The 18,100-nt window shown below is 46.0% G+C and overlaps 1 protein-coding gene across 1 annotated transcript in view; it reads right to left on the bottom strand.

The window, feature by feature from the left end:
- The window catches only part of STOX1 (storkhead box 1), a 98,045-nt gene extending 91,113 nt beyond the window's left edge, over positions 1-6,932 (bottom strand). The window contains exon 1 of the mRNA XM_066243840.1: positions 6,567-6,932. Within this exon, the coding sequence (XP_066099937.1) occupies positions 6,567-6,873 (307 nt within the window). The 5' untranslated portion in view covers positions 6,874-6,932. The remainder of the gene's footprint in view (positions 1-6,566) is intronic.
- Positions 6,933-18,100: the final 11,168 nt, after the last annotated feature.

Below are 18,100 nucleotides of genomic sequence, written 5' to 3'. Positions count from 1 at the left end.
GAACCCCGGACTCCTACACGCCAGGCTGACGTTCTACCACTGAGCCAATCGGCCAGGGCCCTGATGAAGTATTTACAGAAGGGATGAAGGATCTTATTCTCTGTAGTGCCCGTCAGCACTTTTTGGTTCACTAGTGGCTATCTTGCGCTCCTATGTGGAGCAGCCCATCAACACTGTTACAGAGACAGTGGCAGATTTGGGGGAGGTGGAGGCAGCACAGAACCATAAGGCTGTGCAGGCTCCTGCCTGTGCTGCCTCCCCCACTGACTAAAAAGAAAAACAGGCCTGTAAAGGTTATCTGAACACAGATGTGGGCAGATCTGATTGCAGCTGGGGCAGATATGGAGACATTAGATGGTAGGTCTAATAGAGTCCTGTTAGAGCTCTGGTGGCAGCTTAAGCCAGAACAGAGGTTCCAGCTGCTGAAAAAGCGGGGGAAGCAGGCAGCCCCTGGAGCTACCAAGAAAATGGCTGGCATTTGCACAGCACAGTTGCAGCAGCTAAAAGAATTGTCAAGGCAGCACAGGTCTTGAGCTTGCTAAGGGGTTTGGAGGGGTTTGTGCCAACAGACAAAGCGCTTATGGAAAGGCGCTGAGGTTTGTTATCAAAGAGCTGTATGGCTAGTTGCCTGTAATGAACCTTCACCTTTGGTGATTTACACAGACAGCTGAGCTATCTATAATGTAAAGGACTCTTGAAGCAGGGACTGCATCAAGAGGGGGACATTAGCTTCCTTGCTGAATGGACATACCACTTGTGGACAGTACTACAAGAGACCCTGATGAGGGTACTGCAGCACCTATGGAGGGAAACTACTCTCATCCAGTTGCAGACGCACCAAGGACACTTTCCTCAATGGACATGGCCCTGGACTGTACAAACCCCCCCATGATGGGTGGCCTTGTTGGCACTGTGGGGTGGGGGGTCTGGAGGTGGGCCTCCAGTTAACTCCCTGGGCAGAGTGCTTGGGGAGACATTGTGAAGGGCACCTTTGTAATTATTGTCATATAGCTTGTGCTTCTGTAATTCTGTTGCTGTAGTCTGTACTGTTTCTGTGACATAATGTACCTCACTCCTTGCACAGGGACCATCACAGAAGATACCTGTTGCACAGACTGTGAGGTGAACAACCCTAAAGGGATGGAACGTAAGGAAAACAGCTGTGTTAGGCTGGATAGCTTACACTTTGCACAATTAGTGCGTGAGCATGTGGCAGAGCCACATGTATATAGCCGATGTAAGGCTACGGGTGCTTGCCCTCAGGGTGGATTGGGGATGGCTTACCCGTCGCTGTGAGAGGCCGTTTTGCTGTTCGTTTGCCTGCTGCTATGAAAAGCAGTTTTCCTCTGCCTGTTTGCTCGTCCACTGTTGCAAAAATCTATTAAACGAGAATGGCCCAATGCTTTCCAGTTCCACAGTTCCTCTACCGTCTGCCTGAATCCAATGCGAACCTGCCTGGCCACAGCTACTGGCATTATACCCAGGAAGCCATCATTAATCTTTTACCTACCTAGTAGGTGTGGACCCAGAGTAACAATTGATTCACCCAAATACAGGTGTCCTCCACCCCTACCACCTGCAGTGGCTCAACGAGGTAAACAGATGTGTCTCCCTCCAGCTTCCAGAGCTTACCCTTCCATCTGCTAATGTCATTTGCTAATTTAAAAGAAAGAAATGAAAAACAAAATGAGGGCTACAGCACAAAAAAAGAGTTAGCTACAAGTTATGCCAGACAGCCAAAGCTGTACACCTGCAACTAATATAAAATAATATTGAATGTCAACTGTAATTGAAAAAAAAATCCTATGTCCCTCTGTTTAGGGAAATGCTCTCAACCTGGGAAATATTTTCCTCATCAGAGGGAAGCTGAGGTAGAGACAGTTAAGAGGGAAAGAAAAGGCATAAAACATGGAGAAAAAAAACTCCTGTAGGCCTTAAATTCAGGTCTGCGGCTGTCTGCTTGGCCGAAGCACTCAATTATCCCATCTTATGTGGCCCCAGAAGCCCCAGGTCCAAAAGCCCAGGAAAAAGGACCCATGGGAGGGAGCACAGTAGATTTAAAATAAAGATCATGGCCATACCTCTTTCCCTGCAAGCATTTTGTCTCAGCTGGCTAGTAATAGTCCCTATGCCCAAATACTTTTATGTAGAAGTGAGCCTTAAAAAGAAACAAAACAAGCTCTGGCCAGTTGGCTCAGTGGTAGAGCGTCGGCCTGGCGTGCAGGAGTCCCGGGTTCGATTCCCGGCCAGGGCACACAGGAGAAGCGCCCATCTGCTTCTCCCCCCCTCCCCCCCTCCTTCCTCTCTGTCTCTCTCTTCCCCTCCCGCAGCCAAGGCTCCATTGGAGCAAAGTTGGCCCTGTCGGGAGCCGATTAACAACTGCTGGCTGGCAAGGCCACAGCAGGAGAAGACCCACAACTGCTGGCTGACAAGGTCACAGCAGGAGAAGACCCACAACTGCTGGCTGACAAGGTCACAGCAGAAGAAGATCAAAAACTGCTGATTGACAAAGTCACAGCAGAGAAGACCAATGGCTGCAGGGTGACAAAGTCACTGCAGTGAAGACCAATGGCTGCGGGGTGACAAAGTCACCGCAAAGGAAGGCACAACGATACTTCCCCCTTTGATCTTTTGAATTAATCTGGCCTTATATCCCCCCTTTTCTGGGTGTGTGCTATTATTTATGGCACAGGGATAATAGTACCGTGCTTTCCCTATAGATTTGTAGTAATTTCTTTGGAAATGAGACAGAAGGTGTAAGTTCCACAGAAAGGCCTGTAAGCCCCTTGAACTGGGCTCATAAACATAAGAGGCTGGCTATGATATCCCTCATAAAGGGTTAAGTTTGTAGGAGAATTTCTTCTTATTAATCATGTTAGAAAGAATAAAGTTAGAACTTAACTAGTGTATGAATATAGTAAATGAATAAAGTTTAACTAGACATTAGAATCTTAGGTAAAGTGGAGTGGAGTGGCCTGTTGCGTGGCCTTGGATAGGAGTGCAGCTGGCTAGTAAAGAATGTTTTGTTAAAAGACTTATTTTGTCACTGAAGGCAGTTGCTGGGCTTTTCTCAGTGGAACGTTCTCATGAAATTTTTGTATTTGCCAAGAATAAGGAGAGGAATGTGGTGGGATTCATAGCAGCAGTAGCAACTAATGCCTTCTGATATTGTGTTGCTGCTAGCTATCTTGCAGATGCACTCTATGTATCTTTGGGTGAAAGTTACTCTTGATACTATGTCAGTTTCTTAAATAGCAAGCCTTTTGTAGTCTCGTGGGAAAAGAATTAGGACACTGCATGAACTCAAGGCTATTTGCCTGAGCAAGTGGTGGTCCTTTTGCTAGCCCTTGATGATTTCGTCTGCTATCTCTTTCTGTGCCCTCGACTCACAACAACAGTAAAATGGAGTTATTAATTAGTACTAATCTTTTAGAAGTTTGTACCAATATTGTTATTACTACTCAAGTTATTGTATAACTATACTTTGAATAACTTACCACCTGATTTGTAGTTTATAGATATGAATTAACTGTTATCTGGAAATATGTAACCATAGTGAAACTAAAACAACGATGTATTCAAAATACCATGTGATTGTAACTTAGTGTGTGTGTATAAAAAGAAAGCTAGACCAGCATTTAGCGGAGATGCCTGGCAGTAAATGCTAACCAGAGAATAAAGAATTCGGCTCTCTCACTCGATTTTCACCGACGCCGTCTCTTCCTGTGGGACCCCTGGATCCCCCCCGGGGCTGGGCAGCCCGGGCGCTGAGGATGGCTCTGTGGCCTCTGCCTCAGGTGCTAGAATGGCTCTGGATGCAGCAGAGCGAGGCCCCAGATGGGCAGAGCACCGCCCCCTGGTGGACATTCCAGGTGGATCCCGGTCGGGCGCATGTGGGAGTCTGACTGCCTCCCTGTTTCCAACTTCAGAAAAATACCAAAAAAAAAAAAAAAGAAACAAAACAAAACAAAAAACCTACAGCAAAGAGACCAAATTGCTCTAATCAAATCAAACCTCTGTGTGTTTTTCTAATATTCTGCTGATTCCCCAAAAGTAACAAGAATGGTGCCAAACCTGCTGCAACAGTGCACAGCTGCTCTTCTCTTACCTCCCTGGAAGCCCATTTTAGCTTCTGGAAGCCAGTGCTGCCGGACTCAGGAAAGTAAGCAGACTGAAACTCCCAATTCCTTTGGAGCAAAGAAGCTCCTCCTGCCTTCAACACCTTCTGGGACTCTGAGATGGCCCAGAGCTGCCTCGATACATTCTCTCCACTGACCTGACCCAAAGACCCCAAGTTAGACTAGTAATTAGCCATTTTATTCAAAACAACCTCCCACCATGTGAATCCACTCACCTGTATCAAATATCTTTTCCCATTTTGTTCCTCAAAATGTCCCAATAGGTGGTTCTGTACAAATTACAGCTAAATGTTTTAATTCTTATCAGGACTCTGTTAAAAACCTCAAAATCATTTCTGCCAAGAGACGCAAGCCAGAGGTGATGACCCAGCATCAAGACCACTATATATTGCACACTCCATAGAAGACAGTGTCTGCCTGACCAGGCGGTGGTGCAGTGGATAGAGCATCAGACTGGGATGCAGAGGACCCAGGATCGAGACCCCGAGGTCGCCAGCTTGAGCGCAGGCTCATCTGGCTTAAGCAAAAGCTCATCAGCTTGGACCCAAGGTTGCTGGCTCGAGCAAGGAGTTACTCAGTCTGCTGAAGGCCCGCGGTCAAGGAGAAAGCAATCAATGAACAACTAAGGTGTCTCAATGAGCAACAAAAAACTAATGATTGATGCTTCTCATCTCTCTGTTCCTGTCTGTCTGTCCCTGTCTACCCCTCTCTCTGACTCTCTCTCTCTGTATCTGTAAAAAAAAAAAAAAAAAAAAAAAAGAATACAGTGTCCACTGCAGCCTGAGTTATGCAATGAGGCAGCATTACTTAGTGGGTAGAGAATCGGAGCACCTGGTGATGTGTTTTCCACTTTGTCCACTGCATCTTTCAGATGGCAGTAAACAGGGCCACCAGGAACCAGCATTCACCACTGCCCACTGGACCCCAGGGAATGGCATTATGGCTGTCTCTGGTTTAGCACAAGCCCTCTCTTATTTCACTCTCAGGTCTAGACCCCAACTCTACCCACCCCCTTTCTGCAATACACTCTATGCTCACCCTTCAAAAGGGATTGGGGGAACCAGAGAATGCAACCGCTAATTCAAACCAGAAAAACCGAGGACACAGAACTGAAAAGAGTTTTTCATCCAGCCTGTCTAAAAAACCCCTTCCCCTGTGAGAATTTGGCTTTCAGAGCCAAATACCTATTTTCTTCACTCACTTCTGCAAGTAAAAGGAGATGAAATGCATATATGTGCTTTAGCAAATGTGCTCATTTTTGCTCTTAAGGGAAGAAAAAGAGTGTGGGGGTGTGGGGTAAGAGAGAGAATGGTAATGCACGTAGATGACAAGCCAAGACTTAAACTCACTGACCTGGGATGTAGAGACATCATCTCTGAGCAGGTGATGCACAGCATCAAGTGTCTCTTGCTATCCCCTGTTCCTTTACCCTTGCAGACTAAAACAAATGTTTTTTATTTGCTGCTCCTCAGAGGAGGAGGATTTATGGACTGAGACAGAGCGGGAATCTTTGGTAGGAGTCAAAATTCAGGGCTGGAACAACTGGTGACTTGTCAACAGCACACCAGCAAATCTTCATCACAACCCACGCAAATGCAGACAGACAGAACCAGGCTGTTAAAGGGAGCTGCCAGCAGCCTGAGTTCAGTGGCCCGTGTCAGAGAGCACTCACTCAGTGGTGCAGTGGTTTAGTTTCTCAAATGAGAAGCTATTTTTCACAGGCAAAAAGCTGCTGTCTGCCTTAAAACAAATGGGCTCTCTGAAAAGGCTGGGAAGGAGGAATTCTATTTAGGCGATGGGATGTCATTTCTTTTACCCAAGCAGTTAACGACCCCAAACCTTCCACTAGGCCCTGATCCAAGACCACCACACCACCCAATACAGCAGTGCATGAAGACCACAGACTTTGCTCCAAGTCAATAATTTAAAAAGAAAAAAAAAAGCAGCAGCCAGTTCAGAATTGGTAGCTTCCGGCCAACTCCCTAGAGCTCCCTTTCTAAGCGCCCCCATGGGCAGAGACAGAGGCCCCTATCTCCTGACCGAACCTCTGGCTCCCCCAGCACAAAGCCTTTCTCCCCAAAGCATCACTTTTCTAAGTAGAAAGTTCTTTAGGCGAAGAACCTGTGCGCCCCACTGGCTGAAAGATTTGAGCAATGGAGGCCTCCCGGAGTGGACCCAGGGAAGCAGCCAGGCACATCTTGGGGGCCGGGGCGTCAGTGACCCAGACAGAGGGAGTTCCTTGGCAGGGCAGCCCTCCTCCAGCCCCCCGTCCTGTTTGCTGAACTGCTCATCCCCTCAAGCTCCCGCTCCCTCAGAGTTGAGGCACGCGTTGCACGCGCCAGGGAAACCGGGGCTCTGTGTCCACGGCTCGCGCGGAGAACCCCTTCTCTCCCGTCCCCTCCCCTCTCGGGCGGGCCCCGCACTCACCCACCGCGCTGATGCGGAAGCCGCGGGGCGGGCGCAGCGCCCGGCGGCCCCAGGCGTCGCGCAGCACCTGCAGGCAGGCGGGAGGCGCGTGCACCAGCAGCACGCCCCGGCGCAGCCAGCCCTGGAAGGTCAGCCGCGAGGCGGCGCGCGCCAGCCGCGAGTTCCAGAAGCAGCGTGCGTTGGCGCGGCGAAAGGCGCGGAATACCGCGCGCCCGCCGGGCTCCTCCGCGACCCCCGCCTTCGCTGCTTCCAACCTGCAGAGCACCAGTGCTAGCGAACCCGGCGCCAGCTGCACGGGCCGGGCCATGCTGCGCTGGCGGCCGTGGCCCGCAGCCTAGCGCATCGGCGGGCGCGGTGAGCGCGCAACCCTGGCGGCCGAGGCACCGCACGCCAGCGGGAGGGATCGGCTTACTGCGCTAGGCGCCGGCCGGCCGCTGAACCGGACTGTAGGGGGCGGGGTCAGCTGTGCTCCGCCGGGTCGGGGGAGGGGCGGGAAGGGCGGGCACCTGGTGGGTCGCTGCTTTCACCCGGGAGGCGCCCAACAAGGGTTTCCAAGTGCCCGGTTACTAAGTCACTCTCCACGCCCAGCCGGGGATTTGCCCTCCCCGCCCTGCCCAGGTGACCCCCAGCTCCTTGGCAACCTGGAGCTCTCCTTGCTCCTTTGGGTCGCAGCGGGGCTTTTCCTAGCCCTAGGGGAGCCCCACAGCCTGCAGACAGCCGAGCCACCTCCCACCGTGCTGGTAGGCACGCCAGGGCTCCCTCAACGTGGCCAGGCCCGATCTGTGATGGCGCAGTGGATAAAGCATCAACCTGGAATGCTGAGGTAGTCGGTTGGAAACCCAGGGCTTCCCTGGTCAAGGCACATATGAGAGTTGATGCTTCTTGCTCCCCCCCCTTATGTCTCCCGCCTCCCCTCTAAAATGAATTAAAAAAGGAAAAAAGCTTTCAAGACTAGGGTGGCCGCCGTCTTCCCTGACTTTGTAGTCGCTCCCAGTGAGAGAGGCCACAGGGACACACAGCCTATAGGTGTCAACCCCGCTGGCACCAGGAGTCAGGAACCCAGGTTTGAGTTTAGGCACTTTCCTTACCTCTCTCTCTGAGCCTCAGCATACTGTCCTGTAAATTGACGAGTTGGGACTCTAGTCTAAGGACCTTTTCATCCCTGACTTTCTGAGGAGCTAGGATCTGGTCCCGCCCCTGAGGACATGAAAGTGATAAGGAAAGGAAAGCGTTCCAGAGGTGCCACCATAGTTGGGGAGGCGCAGTGATAAAATTGTGGGATTCAGCCCAGGGTTGGATCTGTGGATAGGAAAAGATTGAGACACCGACTTGGCCCAAGAGTGAAGGGAGAGGGAATTGGTTGTCTGCCACAACACTGTAGCCAGTGTCTCAGAGCAATGAAGGACAATTCAGATACTAAGGGGCAGAGGCACTGGGAGATGGCTCCCTGAGGAAGGAATGAAAGGAGAGAAAGGACATTACTTCTACTAGAAATAGGCAGTAGAGAGAAAACAAAAGGGCTTGGTAAGACCGGCCCCTTGTTCTGACTCCCCACTTCTTCACTTCACCCATTATCAATAACAACTATAGTAATCTGAGATAATCTACACCCTGTCCCTTGTAAATCATTATCACAATGAAAGATAGATGATGTTATTAAATAACAAACACTAACATTTATTGAACACTATATACTGGAGCATTAATGTCACAACTCTATGTTAACTACTATTAGCGTCTGTGTTTTATAGATGAGAAACTGCAGCTTGGTTATTGGTTAGATTAATATGTGTTTCCCAGTCATGCAGATAGTAAGAAATGGAGTCAGACAACTGCCAAGTCAGGGTTTCCTGTGACAAATAAATATGACAAAATTTTCAGTTCGAATAAGCATGCAAGTTGAGACAACACCCTCACATCTGAATTCTGACTCTAAGATGGATGGATCAATACAGCAGAAAGCACAAAGGAACTAAACTCCTATATCTGTATAATCTCCACAGGGATAGCAAAGCTCTCCTCAGAGTTGTCTCATCCTGGGGAACTAAGACTTTGAATTCCGTAGAGCTAGTATCCAGTAAAGTGTCTTTTCCGTGATAATAACAATGATCCCTATCTACTCTCAGCTTACTCTGTGCGTAGAACTGTATAAAGGCTTTTGCATATGTGATCTGATTTTATTCTCAGTATTAACCCTCTGAAAGGGGTAATATTATTAAGCCCCATCTTCCACAAGAAAAACAAAAGTTTAGAAAGTTGAGGACGAAGCTAATAGGTGGTGAAGCAGAGATTCCCAATGCCTCCTTGCCCGTACACCTGGCTAGAGGGGGGAAGCCGGAAGAACATCATTCTGACTCTCTGGACCTGTATCCTGGTGTGAAAAATTGTCCTGAGCTTGATTATCTCTCCCAGGAATTTGAACTGGAAATACATAGTGACAATTAGGCCCTCATTAGCAGAGTCTGTATCTGCCAAGGATACCCCAGGGCAGACTCAGTTATGAAGTTTCATGGCTTGAAATTATTAAATAGAACTGTCTTAAATTGTGGAAACTTTCATTCAGATGTACAACATTTCCCTTATTTTATTTAAGTTAGTCCAGTTAACAAAAAGGGGGAAAGAATATAAGGAGAAAAAATTTTAACTGTACAACCAACTATGTATCCACTCATTTTTCCAAAGGATCAGGTACCCACCTCCCCAAAATTTTTATACTCCTACAGAATGAAACCTGTCTTAAACATTAACAGGAAAACTATAGGCCTCCAACCTATAGTTGACCTGTATTACACAGCAAAACTAGAGAAACAGACTTCTAAAGGGCATTCCATCTCTGTGGTCCCTGCGACCAGACTCTGAAGCATTCATTCTCCACTCGAAGAGGCACAGAGTTGTCAAACTAAACTAAAGAGTCTCAGGGTAGAGAGATTTTTACAATTTTACATTTTCAATGGACTCTATGCATGAGAAAGGACAAAGTAATTCTAACACTTAATACAAATCCTAAGTGAATGCTAGGCAGTCAATAAAAACATTGACAGAACCCTGGTCGGTTGGCTCAGTGGTACAGTGTAGGCTGGGCATGTGGCTGTCCCAGTTTGATTCATGGTCAGGGCACACAGGAGAAACGACCATCTGCTTCTCCACCCATCCCCAGTGGTGGGATTCAGTCAGTTTGCACCAGTTCGGCAGAACCAATACCTAATTTTTTGTTGAGTTCAGCAAACCATTGGTTAAAATGGCACTTGTAATCAGAGTTCTCTAAGGCAGTGGTCCCCAACCCCTGGGCTGTGGACCGGTACTGTTCTGTGGGCGATTTGGTACCGGTCCACAGAGAAAGAATAAATAGTTTACATTATTTCCGTTGTATTTATATTTAAATCTGAACGATGTTTTATTTTTTAAAATTCCCTCTGTTACATCCATCTAAGACTCACTCTTGACGCTTGTTTCGGTCACGTGATACATTTATCCGTCTCACCCTAAAGGCTGGTCTGTAAAAATATTTTCGGACAATAAACCGGTCTGTGGCCCAGGAAAGGTTGGGGACCACTGCTCTAAGGTGGGCGCCTGGGCAGCTGCCCAATGTGAAAATCACAAACTTACATAGGAGAATGGGATCCTAGGCCTTCAATGAAAAAATGGTTAAGAGTAAATCAGCTGATGATGCTCAAATAAAAGCAAAGAAAATTGCAAGGGAGGAAGCCAATCAAGAAGCTATATGGGACCTTGCTGGATGGCTCAGTTGGTTAGAGTGTGAAAAGGTGAACAGGTTGCCGGTTTGTGCCTAGCCAGGGCACATACAAGAACAAACTGATGTTCTATCCCTCTCTCTCCCCCTTTCTCTCTCTCTAAAAATAAATAAATAAATAAAGTTTTTTAAAAAGAAGCATATGGAAATATCTTAAATTATAGTTTTATTGTTTTTTGTCAGGTATTAATATTATTTCATTAATACTTTAAAACATCTAGTTTTGTGTACCTCTTTTATTGTTCTTATTTAAGTATTAAATGCCTGAAATAATAAACTACTTTTTGGTATATTGGTTTTTTTATTGTTTTTTGGGTTTTTTTTAAATCTTTCTTTCTTTTTTTTTTTTTTTAATCTTTACTTATTGAATTTTACAGAGAGAGGAGAGACAGGTAGGAGAGTGAGAAGTATCAACTTATAGCTGCTTCACTTTAGTTGTTCACTGATTGTCGTATGTACCTTGACAAGGCAAGCCCAGGGATTTGAACTGGTAACCTCAGCATTCCAGGTCAACTCTTTATCCACTACACCAGCACAGGCCAGGCTATATTGTTTTTTATACTTAAAACAGTCATTAGGCCTGAGCAGTGGATAGAGCATCGAACTGGGACACGGAAGACCCAGGTTTGAAACCCTAAGGTTGCCAGCTTGAATGTGGGCTCACCAGCTTGAGCATGGGGTTGATGGCTTGAGCATGGGATCATAGACATGACCCGTTGGTCTCTAGCTTGAGTCCAAAGGTCACTTGCTTGAAGCCCATAGTCTCTGGCTTGAACCCAAAGGTCACTTGCTTGAAGCCCATAGTCTCTGGCTTTAGCCCAAGGTCGCTGGTTTGAGCACGAGGTCACTCACTCTGCTGGAGCCCCCCGGTTAAGGCACATAAGAGGAAGCAGTCAATGAACAACTAAGGTACCACAATGAAGAATTGATGCTTCTCATCTCTGTCTCTTCCTGTCTGTCTCTCTGTCTCTGTCACAAAATAAATTATAAATAAATAAATAAAAATAAATAAAACAGTCATTAGGGCAGAGAACAGGTTGTTAAATTATTTGAATCCGACCACTCTCCCTCCTCCTCCCTTTCTCTTTCTCTCTTGCACTCTCTCTCCCTCCCTCCTGCAGCCATAGTTTCTTTGATTCCAGTGAATTGGCCTTACCTCAAGTGCTAAAAATAACTTGCTTGCTGAGCAATGGAGCAATGCCCCCAGATGGGCAGAGCACTACCCCATAGGGGACTTGCCAGGTGGATCCCGGTTCAGACACATGTGGGAGTCTGTCTCTCTGCCTCCCTTGCTCTCACTTAATAAAAAAAATAAAAAAAAAAAAAGGATTGACTGAACTTGATATACTTATACAAGACAATATCTCAAATATATTTTTAGTATAAAAATAAAAGTAGCCTGACCTGTGGTGACACAGTGTATTAAGTATTGACCTGGAACGCTGAGGTCACCAGTGCACAACCCCAGGCTTGCCTGGACAAGGCATATACGGGAGTTAATGCTTCCTGCTCCTCTCCCCTTTCTCTCTCTCTCTCCCCCCTCTATAAAATGAGTACTTTAAAAAGAAAAAGAAAGGAAAGTAAATAGACTAGTAGGCATAGTACACTAGACCAACTACTATGTTGAAAAGAAAAATGGCTATGTGCCCGGCCAGGCATTGGTACAGTGGATAGAGCATTCACCTGGATCCTGAGGACCCAGTTTCCAAACCCCAAGGCTCCGGCTTGAGCATGGGATCATTAACATAATTCCACAGTCACTGGCTTGAAACCCAAGGTCTCTGGCTTAAGCAAGGAGTCACTGGCTCTGCTGGAAACCCCAGGTCAAGGCACATTCATATGAGAAAGCAATCAATGAAAAACTAAGATGCTGCAATGAGGAACTGATGCTTCTTATCTCCCTTCCTGTCTGTCTGTCCCTCTATTTTTCTTTTTCTTTTTTTTTAAACAATGCTGGGTTTTTTTTATTTTATTTATTCATTTTTAGAGAGGAGAGAGAGAGGGAGAGAGAGAGAGAGAGAGAGATAGAGAGGAGAGAGAGGGGGGAGAGGAGCTGGAAGCATCAACTCCCATATGTGCCTTGACCAGGCAAGCCCAGGGTTTCGAACCGGCGACCTCAGCATTTCCAGGTCGACGCTTTATCCACTGCACCACCACAGGTCAGGCTCTTTTTCTTTTTTTAAAAAATATTTTATTTATTGATTTTTAGAGAGAGGGGATAGAGAGAGATAGAGAGAAAGAGAGAGAAGGGGGAGGAGCAGGAAGCATCAACTCCCATATGTGCCTTGACCAGGCAAGCCCAAGGTTTTGAACTGGCAACCTCAGTGTTCCAGGTTGACGCTTTATCCCACTGTGCCACCACAGGTCAGGCCTTTTTATTTATTTATTTATTTATTTATTATTTTTTAAAATTTCTTTTTAGGGTTTTTTTTTTTTTTTTGATTCATTTTAGAGAGGAGAGAGAGAGAGAGAAGGAGGGAGGAGCAGGAAGCATCAACTCCCATATTTGCCATTACCAGACAAGTGCAGGTTTCAAACCGGCAACCTCAGCATTCCATGTCGACGCTTTATCCACTGCGCCACCACAGGTCAGGCTATTTTTCTCTTTTTCTAAGAAAAAAAACCAAAAAGCACTAAAATGAAGCAAGTACAAGTTGATGCTTTTTGCCCTCTCTCTGAAAATCAATAATAATTTTTTTTCTTTTACAGAGACAGAGAGAGAGTCAGAGAGAGGGATAGATAGGGACAGACAGACAGGAACAGAGAGAGATGAGAAGCATCAATCATCAGTTTTTCGTTGCGACACCTTAGTTGTTCATTGATTGCTTTCTCATATGTGCCTTGACCGTGGGTCTCCAGCAGACTGAGTAACCCTTTGCTCAAGCCAGCGACCTTGGGTCCAAGCTGGTGAACTTTGCTCAAACCAGATGAGCCTGCGTTCAAGCTGGCAACCTCGGGGTCTCGAAACTGGGCCCTCTGTATCCCAGTCTGACACTCTATCCACTGCGCCACTGCCTGGTCAGGCTAAATAAAATATTTTTAAAAATATTTTAAAATACTTTCAGGGCCTGACCTGTGGCGGCACAGTGGATAAAGCATCAACCTAGAACACTGAGGTCGCTGGTTCAAAACCCTGCACTTGTCTGGTCAAGGCACATATGGGAGTTGATGTTTCCTGCTCCTCCCCTCTTTCTCTCTTTCACTCTCATTCTATCTCTCTCTCCTCTCTAAAATTAATAAATAAATACTTTCAGAAACAGGCTTGACTTGTAGTGGCGCAGTGGATAAAGCATCGACCTGGAACATGGAAGTCACCAGTTCGAAACCCTGGGCTTTCCTGGTCAAAGGCACATGTGGGAGTTGATGCTTTCTGCTCCTCCCCCTTCTCTCTCTCTCTCTCTCTCTCTGTCTCTCTCTCTCTCTCTCTCCTCTCTAAAATGAATAAATAGCCTGACCAGGCAGTGGTGCAGTGGATAAAGCATCGAACTGGGATGTAGAGGACCCAGGTTCGAGACTCCGCTTGAGTGTGGGCTCATCTGGTTTGAGCAAAGCTCACCAGCTTGGACCCAAGGTCACTGGCTCGAGCAAGGGGTTACTCAGTCTGCTGTATCCCCACAGTCAAGGCACATATGAGAAAGCAATCAATGAACAACTAAGGTGTCACAATGAAAAACTAATGATTGATGCCTCTCATCTCTCTCCATTCCTCTCTATCTGTCCCTATCTATCTCTCTCTCTGGCTCTCTCTGTCTCTGTAAAAAAATAAAAAAAATAAAAATAAATAAATAAATAAATAAAATGAATAAATAAATTAATTAAAATAATTTTGAAAATATTTTTAGAAACATATCAATCACTTTTCAGCCTTTTGGCTAAGATCAAGTGTAGAATATATATCAGGACATTGAGAGATTATCTATGGTCATTTTGACAAATAGAAATTTTGACAACCATCTACTTTATTCCCTCAGGAGTAAATAATTGCTAACAATTTACTTCACGTTACTCCTCTACTATTTCCAGAAGATCCTTCTCTTGTCTACCTTATTATGTTTGAAATTTCTGCCCTGATAATCCCACCTTAGGCAAGACCATGTCTCTAAAACTGTTAAGGCACATACAGTGCCTCTCCTATTATAATATTTTTGTGAAGGTTTATTTAGTTCATTCAATTTGCTGTAGACTTCAAAAGTACCATGGCCTTTTATGGGAAAGGACACAGGATCCGTAAAGGACTCTTGGGCTTCAGGACCATTGAGGAAGATTAACATGGCTATCTTAGAGAAGAGGGAATGAGAAGCTAGTGCCTTTAATTGAACCAGTGACCCCAGCATTCCAGGTCAATGTTCTATCCACTGTGCCACCACAGGTCACGTGCTAGTGCCTTTAACTGAATTGAGGGAGTAGCACTACTAAAAGATATCTTTCTCAAGAGTTATGAAGAATACTTGCTAGCCCTGGCCGGTTGGTTCAGTGGTGGGGCATCAGCCCAGTGTTTGGATGTCCAGCATTGGACTCCTGATCAGGGCACACAGGAGAAGTATCCATCTGCTTCTCCACCACTCCTGCCCCCCCCCCCCCCCCCCCCGCAGCCATGGCTTGATGGTTCCAGCAAGCTGGCCCCAAGCTCTGAGGATGGCTCTGTGGCCTCTGCCTCAGGCTCTAAAAATAACTCTATTGTGGTCCAGATGGGCAGAGCATTGCTCTTAGGGGGTTTGCTGGGTGGATCCCAGCCAGGGTGTATGCAGGAGTCTGTTTCTCTGCCTTCTATCCTCTCATTTAATGAAAATGAAAAGAAAGAGAGAGAGAGAGACGATACTCACTGATACTTGTGGAGACTAGACCAAGGGATCAGCCTTGAGAACAATGGTGAAAGGGTCTCTGAAGCAATAATAGTGTAAGGACCATCATGAGGGCCTCCCTGAGCCAATACAAAGCTTCAAACCTTGGTAGTTAGTGGAGGTGGAAGTGCAGCCCTTGACATCAGTACTGTGTGGCAGTATATGCCAAGGTAACTATAATGAGCATCCCAGGAAGAGACCAGGTCCCTTTCCCCATTTTCTGCATGGCATGTAAATCCTCAAGTCTTTTTTTTTTGTGTGTGTGTGTGTGTGACAGAGTCAGAGAGAGACAGAGAAAGGGATGATAGATAGGGACAGACAGACAGGAAGGGAGAGAGATGAGAAGAATCAATTCTTCACTGTAGCACCTTAGTTGTTCATTGACTGCTTTTTCATATGTGCCTTGACGGAGGGGTGGAGGGCTACAGGAGACCAAGTGAGCCCTTGCTCAAGCCAGCCACCTTGGGCTCAAGCTGGTGAGCTTTGCTCAAACCAGATGAGCCAACACTCAAGCCGGCGACCTCAGGGTTTCAAACCTGGATGGATCCTCAGCATCCCAATCCAACGCTCTATCCACTGCACCACTGCCTGGTCAGGCCCCAAGTTTTTTTTGTTAGTTTTTTACAGCTCCAAGGAGTAGACTCCTTAAAACATGATCAACATTTACTCTTTGGCCAACTGTGGCAAATGGAGTTTGATTTTATTTGGTTTAGAAAACTGGGCTTGACACAGAAAAAAATCATACTTACTACATTATAAGTGCTGTAGAAGGTAAACTGGATCATTTGATGCTCACATTGCCGGGTGTCTGTCCAGAGCCAAGCATTTGTGTTCTTCTCACCCTGACTCCAGCCTTCTTTTGGGGGTGGGGGGTATATCACAAATTTAATTTTTTTTTAATGAGTTTTAGAGAGAAAGTGGGAAAAAGACAAAAAGACAGATGGCGGGGGAACATCATTTGTTGTTCCGCTAATTTTATTTTAGAGTTTATTTATTGATTTTTAAATATTTTATTTATTGATTTTATAGGGAGAGGAGAAATAGGGAGGGATGGGGAGTGAGAAGTATCAACTCATTGTTTCTTCATTTTAATTGTTCATTGATTTCTTGTCGTATGTGCCTTGACCAGGCATTCCCAGGGTTTTGAACCAGTGATCTTAGCGTTCCAGGTTGACACTTTATCCACTGTGCCACCACAAGGCAGGCTATTTATTGATTTTAGAGAGAAAGGAGAGAGAGAGAGATAGCAGGTGGAGTGGAGCAGGAAGCATCAACTCCATTGCACCACCATAGGTCAGCAAGTTGTTCCACTTATTTAAGCATTCATTGGTTGATTCTTGTATATGCCTGATCTGGGATGGAACCCACAAGCTTGGCATACTGGAACAATGCTCTACACCAACTAAGCTATCAGTCCAGGGCCTATGGCTTGTCTGTCTAGCTTCATCTCCATTTCTATCCTTGCCCTTCTTCTTTAATCCACAACAAGGATCTTGTGCTCCAGCAAACCAAAATCACACACCGTCCCAAGCAGGTGCTTCCACGTCATTGCTCACACTGTTCCCTCTGCCTAGAAGGCTTTTCTTCTTCCTACCTACCAAGTGGTATCATACAAAGCCCCACTCATAAAACCTGTGACACATCCAGGAAGGTTTCATCTGTTCTTGAAGCATATTGTTAACACATGTGTTAAGGGCTATAATATATAGTTACCTCATGAGGCAACCTGAGATTCCTGAGGACCAGGCTCCTCCTGCCTGATTCATCTCTGTGACCCAGCATATAGCCCATGTTTGGGCTGTAGATTCATTGTACCTAAATCAAATCTAATTTAACTAGTGCTTGATCCCGAATAATCGTACTCTTGCTGCTTTTTCACTAACCTGGTGTCACTATACACAAATAGTTCTGGTTTGAGGGTAAATCACAGGAAGATCCGGTTGTCTACCAGTCAATGCCCAGGGCAAAGTCTAAAGGACAGGCACACCCCCTTCACATACCCGAGCATCTGGATTGTGGTGATTTATCTGGAAACTGTTTACAGCACACATGTTATACTGAGGATGATGTTTGGATTAACCACCTCAAGACTTTTTCCACACCAAATTCATCAGGCTAAAGTTCCTACACCTTAATTCAGAAAAATCAAGCCTTGACAATTAAGGCTGACTGACCTGTGGTGGCGCAGTGGGTAAAAGCGTTGACCTGGAACGCTGAGGTTGCCGGTTCGAAACCCCAGGCTTGCCTGGTCAAGGCACATATGGGAGTTAATGCTTCCTGTTCCTCCCTCTGTTCTTTCTATCTCTTTCCTCTCTCTGTCTCTTTCTCTCTCTGCGTCTCCTCTCTCTAAAAAAATGAATAAATAAAATGTAAAAAATAAATAATAAAAAGAAGACAATTAAGGATGATTTAGAAAGCATTTCCTATTTTTGGATTCTCTTTATTACCATCATTTCTGCTTCTACAGCACATTTCTTTCTTTTACAGAAAAAATAAAATAAAAAGCCCTGGAGATTTTTGTTTCTATTTCTATCCAAGGATAATGTGCAGTTTTGCCAGGCAACTGTGTTGACTCAAAGGTCAGATAAAAGAAGGTGGGGCAAGAGAAAGATATTTAATGCCATTTCTTTTTTTTTTTTTTTTACAGGGACAGAGAGAGAGTCAGAGAGAAGGATAGATAGGGACAGACAGACAGGAACGGAGAGAGACGAGAAGCATCAATCATCAGTTTTTCGTTGCGACACCTTAGTTGTTCATTGATTGCTTTCTCATATGTGCCTTGACTGTGGACCTTCAGCAGACTGAGTAACCCCAAGCCAGCGACCTTGGGTCCCAGCTGGTGAGCGTTGCTCAAACCGGATGAGCCCGCGCTCAAGCTGGCCATCTCGGGTCTGGAACTTGGGTCCTCGGCATCACAGTCCTATGCTCTATCCACTGCGCCA

Source organism: Saccopteryx bilineata, chromosome 9 (assembly GCF_036850765.1).
Source record: "Saccopteryx bilineata isolate mSacBil1 chromosome 9, mSacBil1_pri_phased_curated, whole genome shotgun sequence".
In the NCBI taxonomy this organism is placed as follows: Eukaryota; Metazoa; Chordata; class Mammalia; order Chiroptera; family Emballonuridae; genus Saccopteryx; species Saccopteryx bilineata.
Note: the sequence above shows the minus strand (reverse complement) of the source record. Positions and strands in the feature narration are given on the sequence as shown.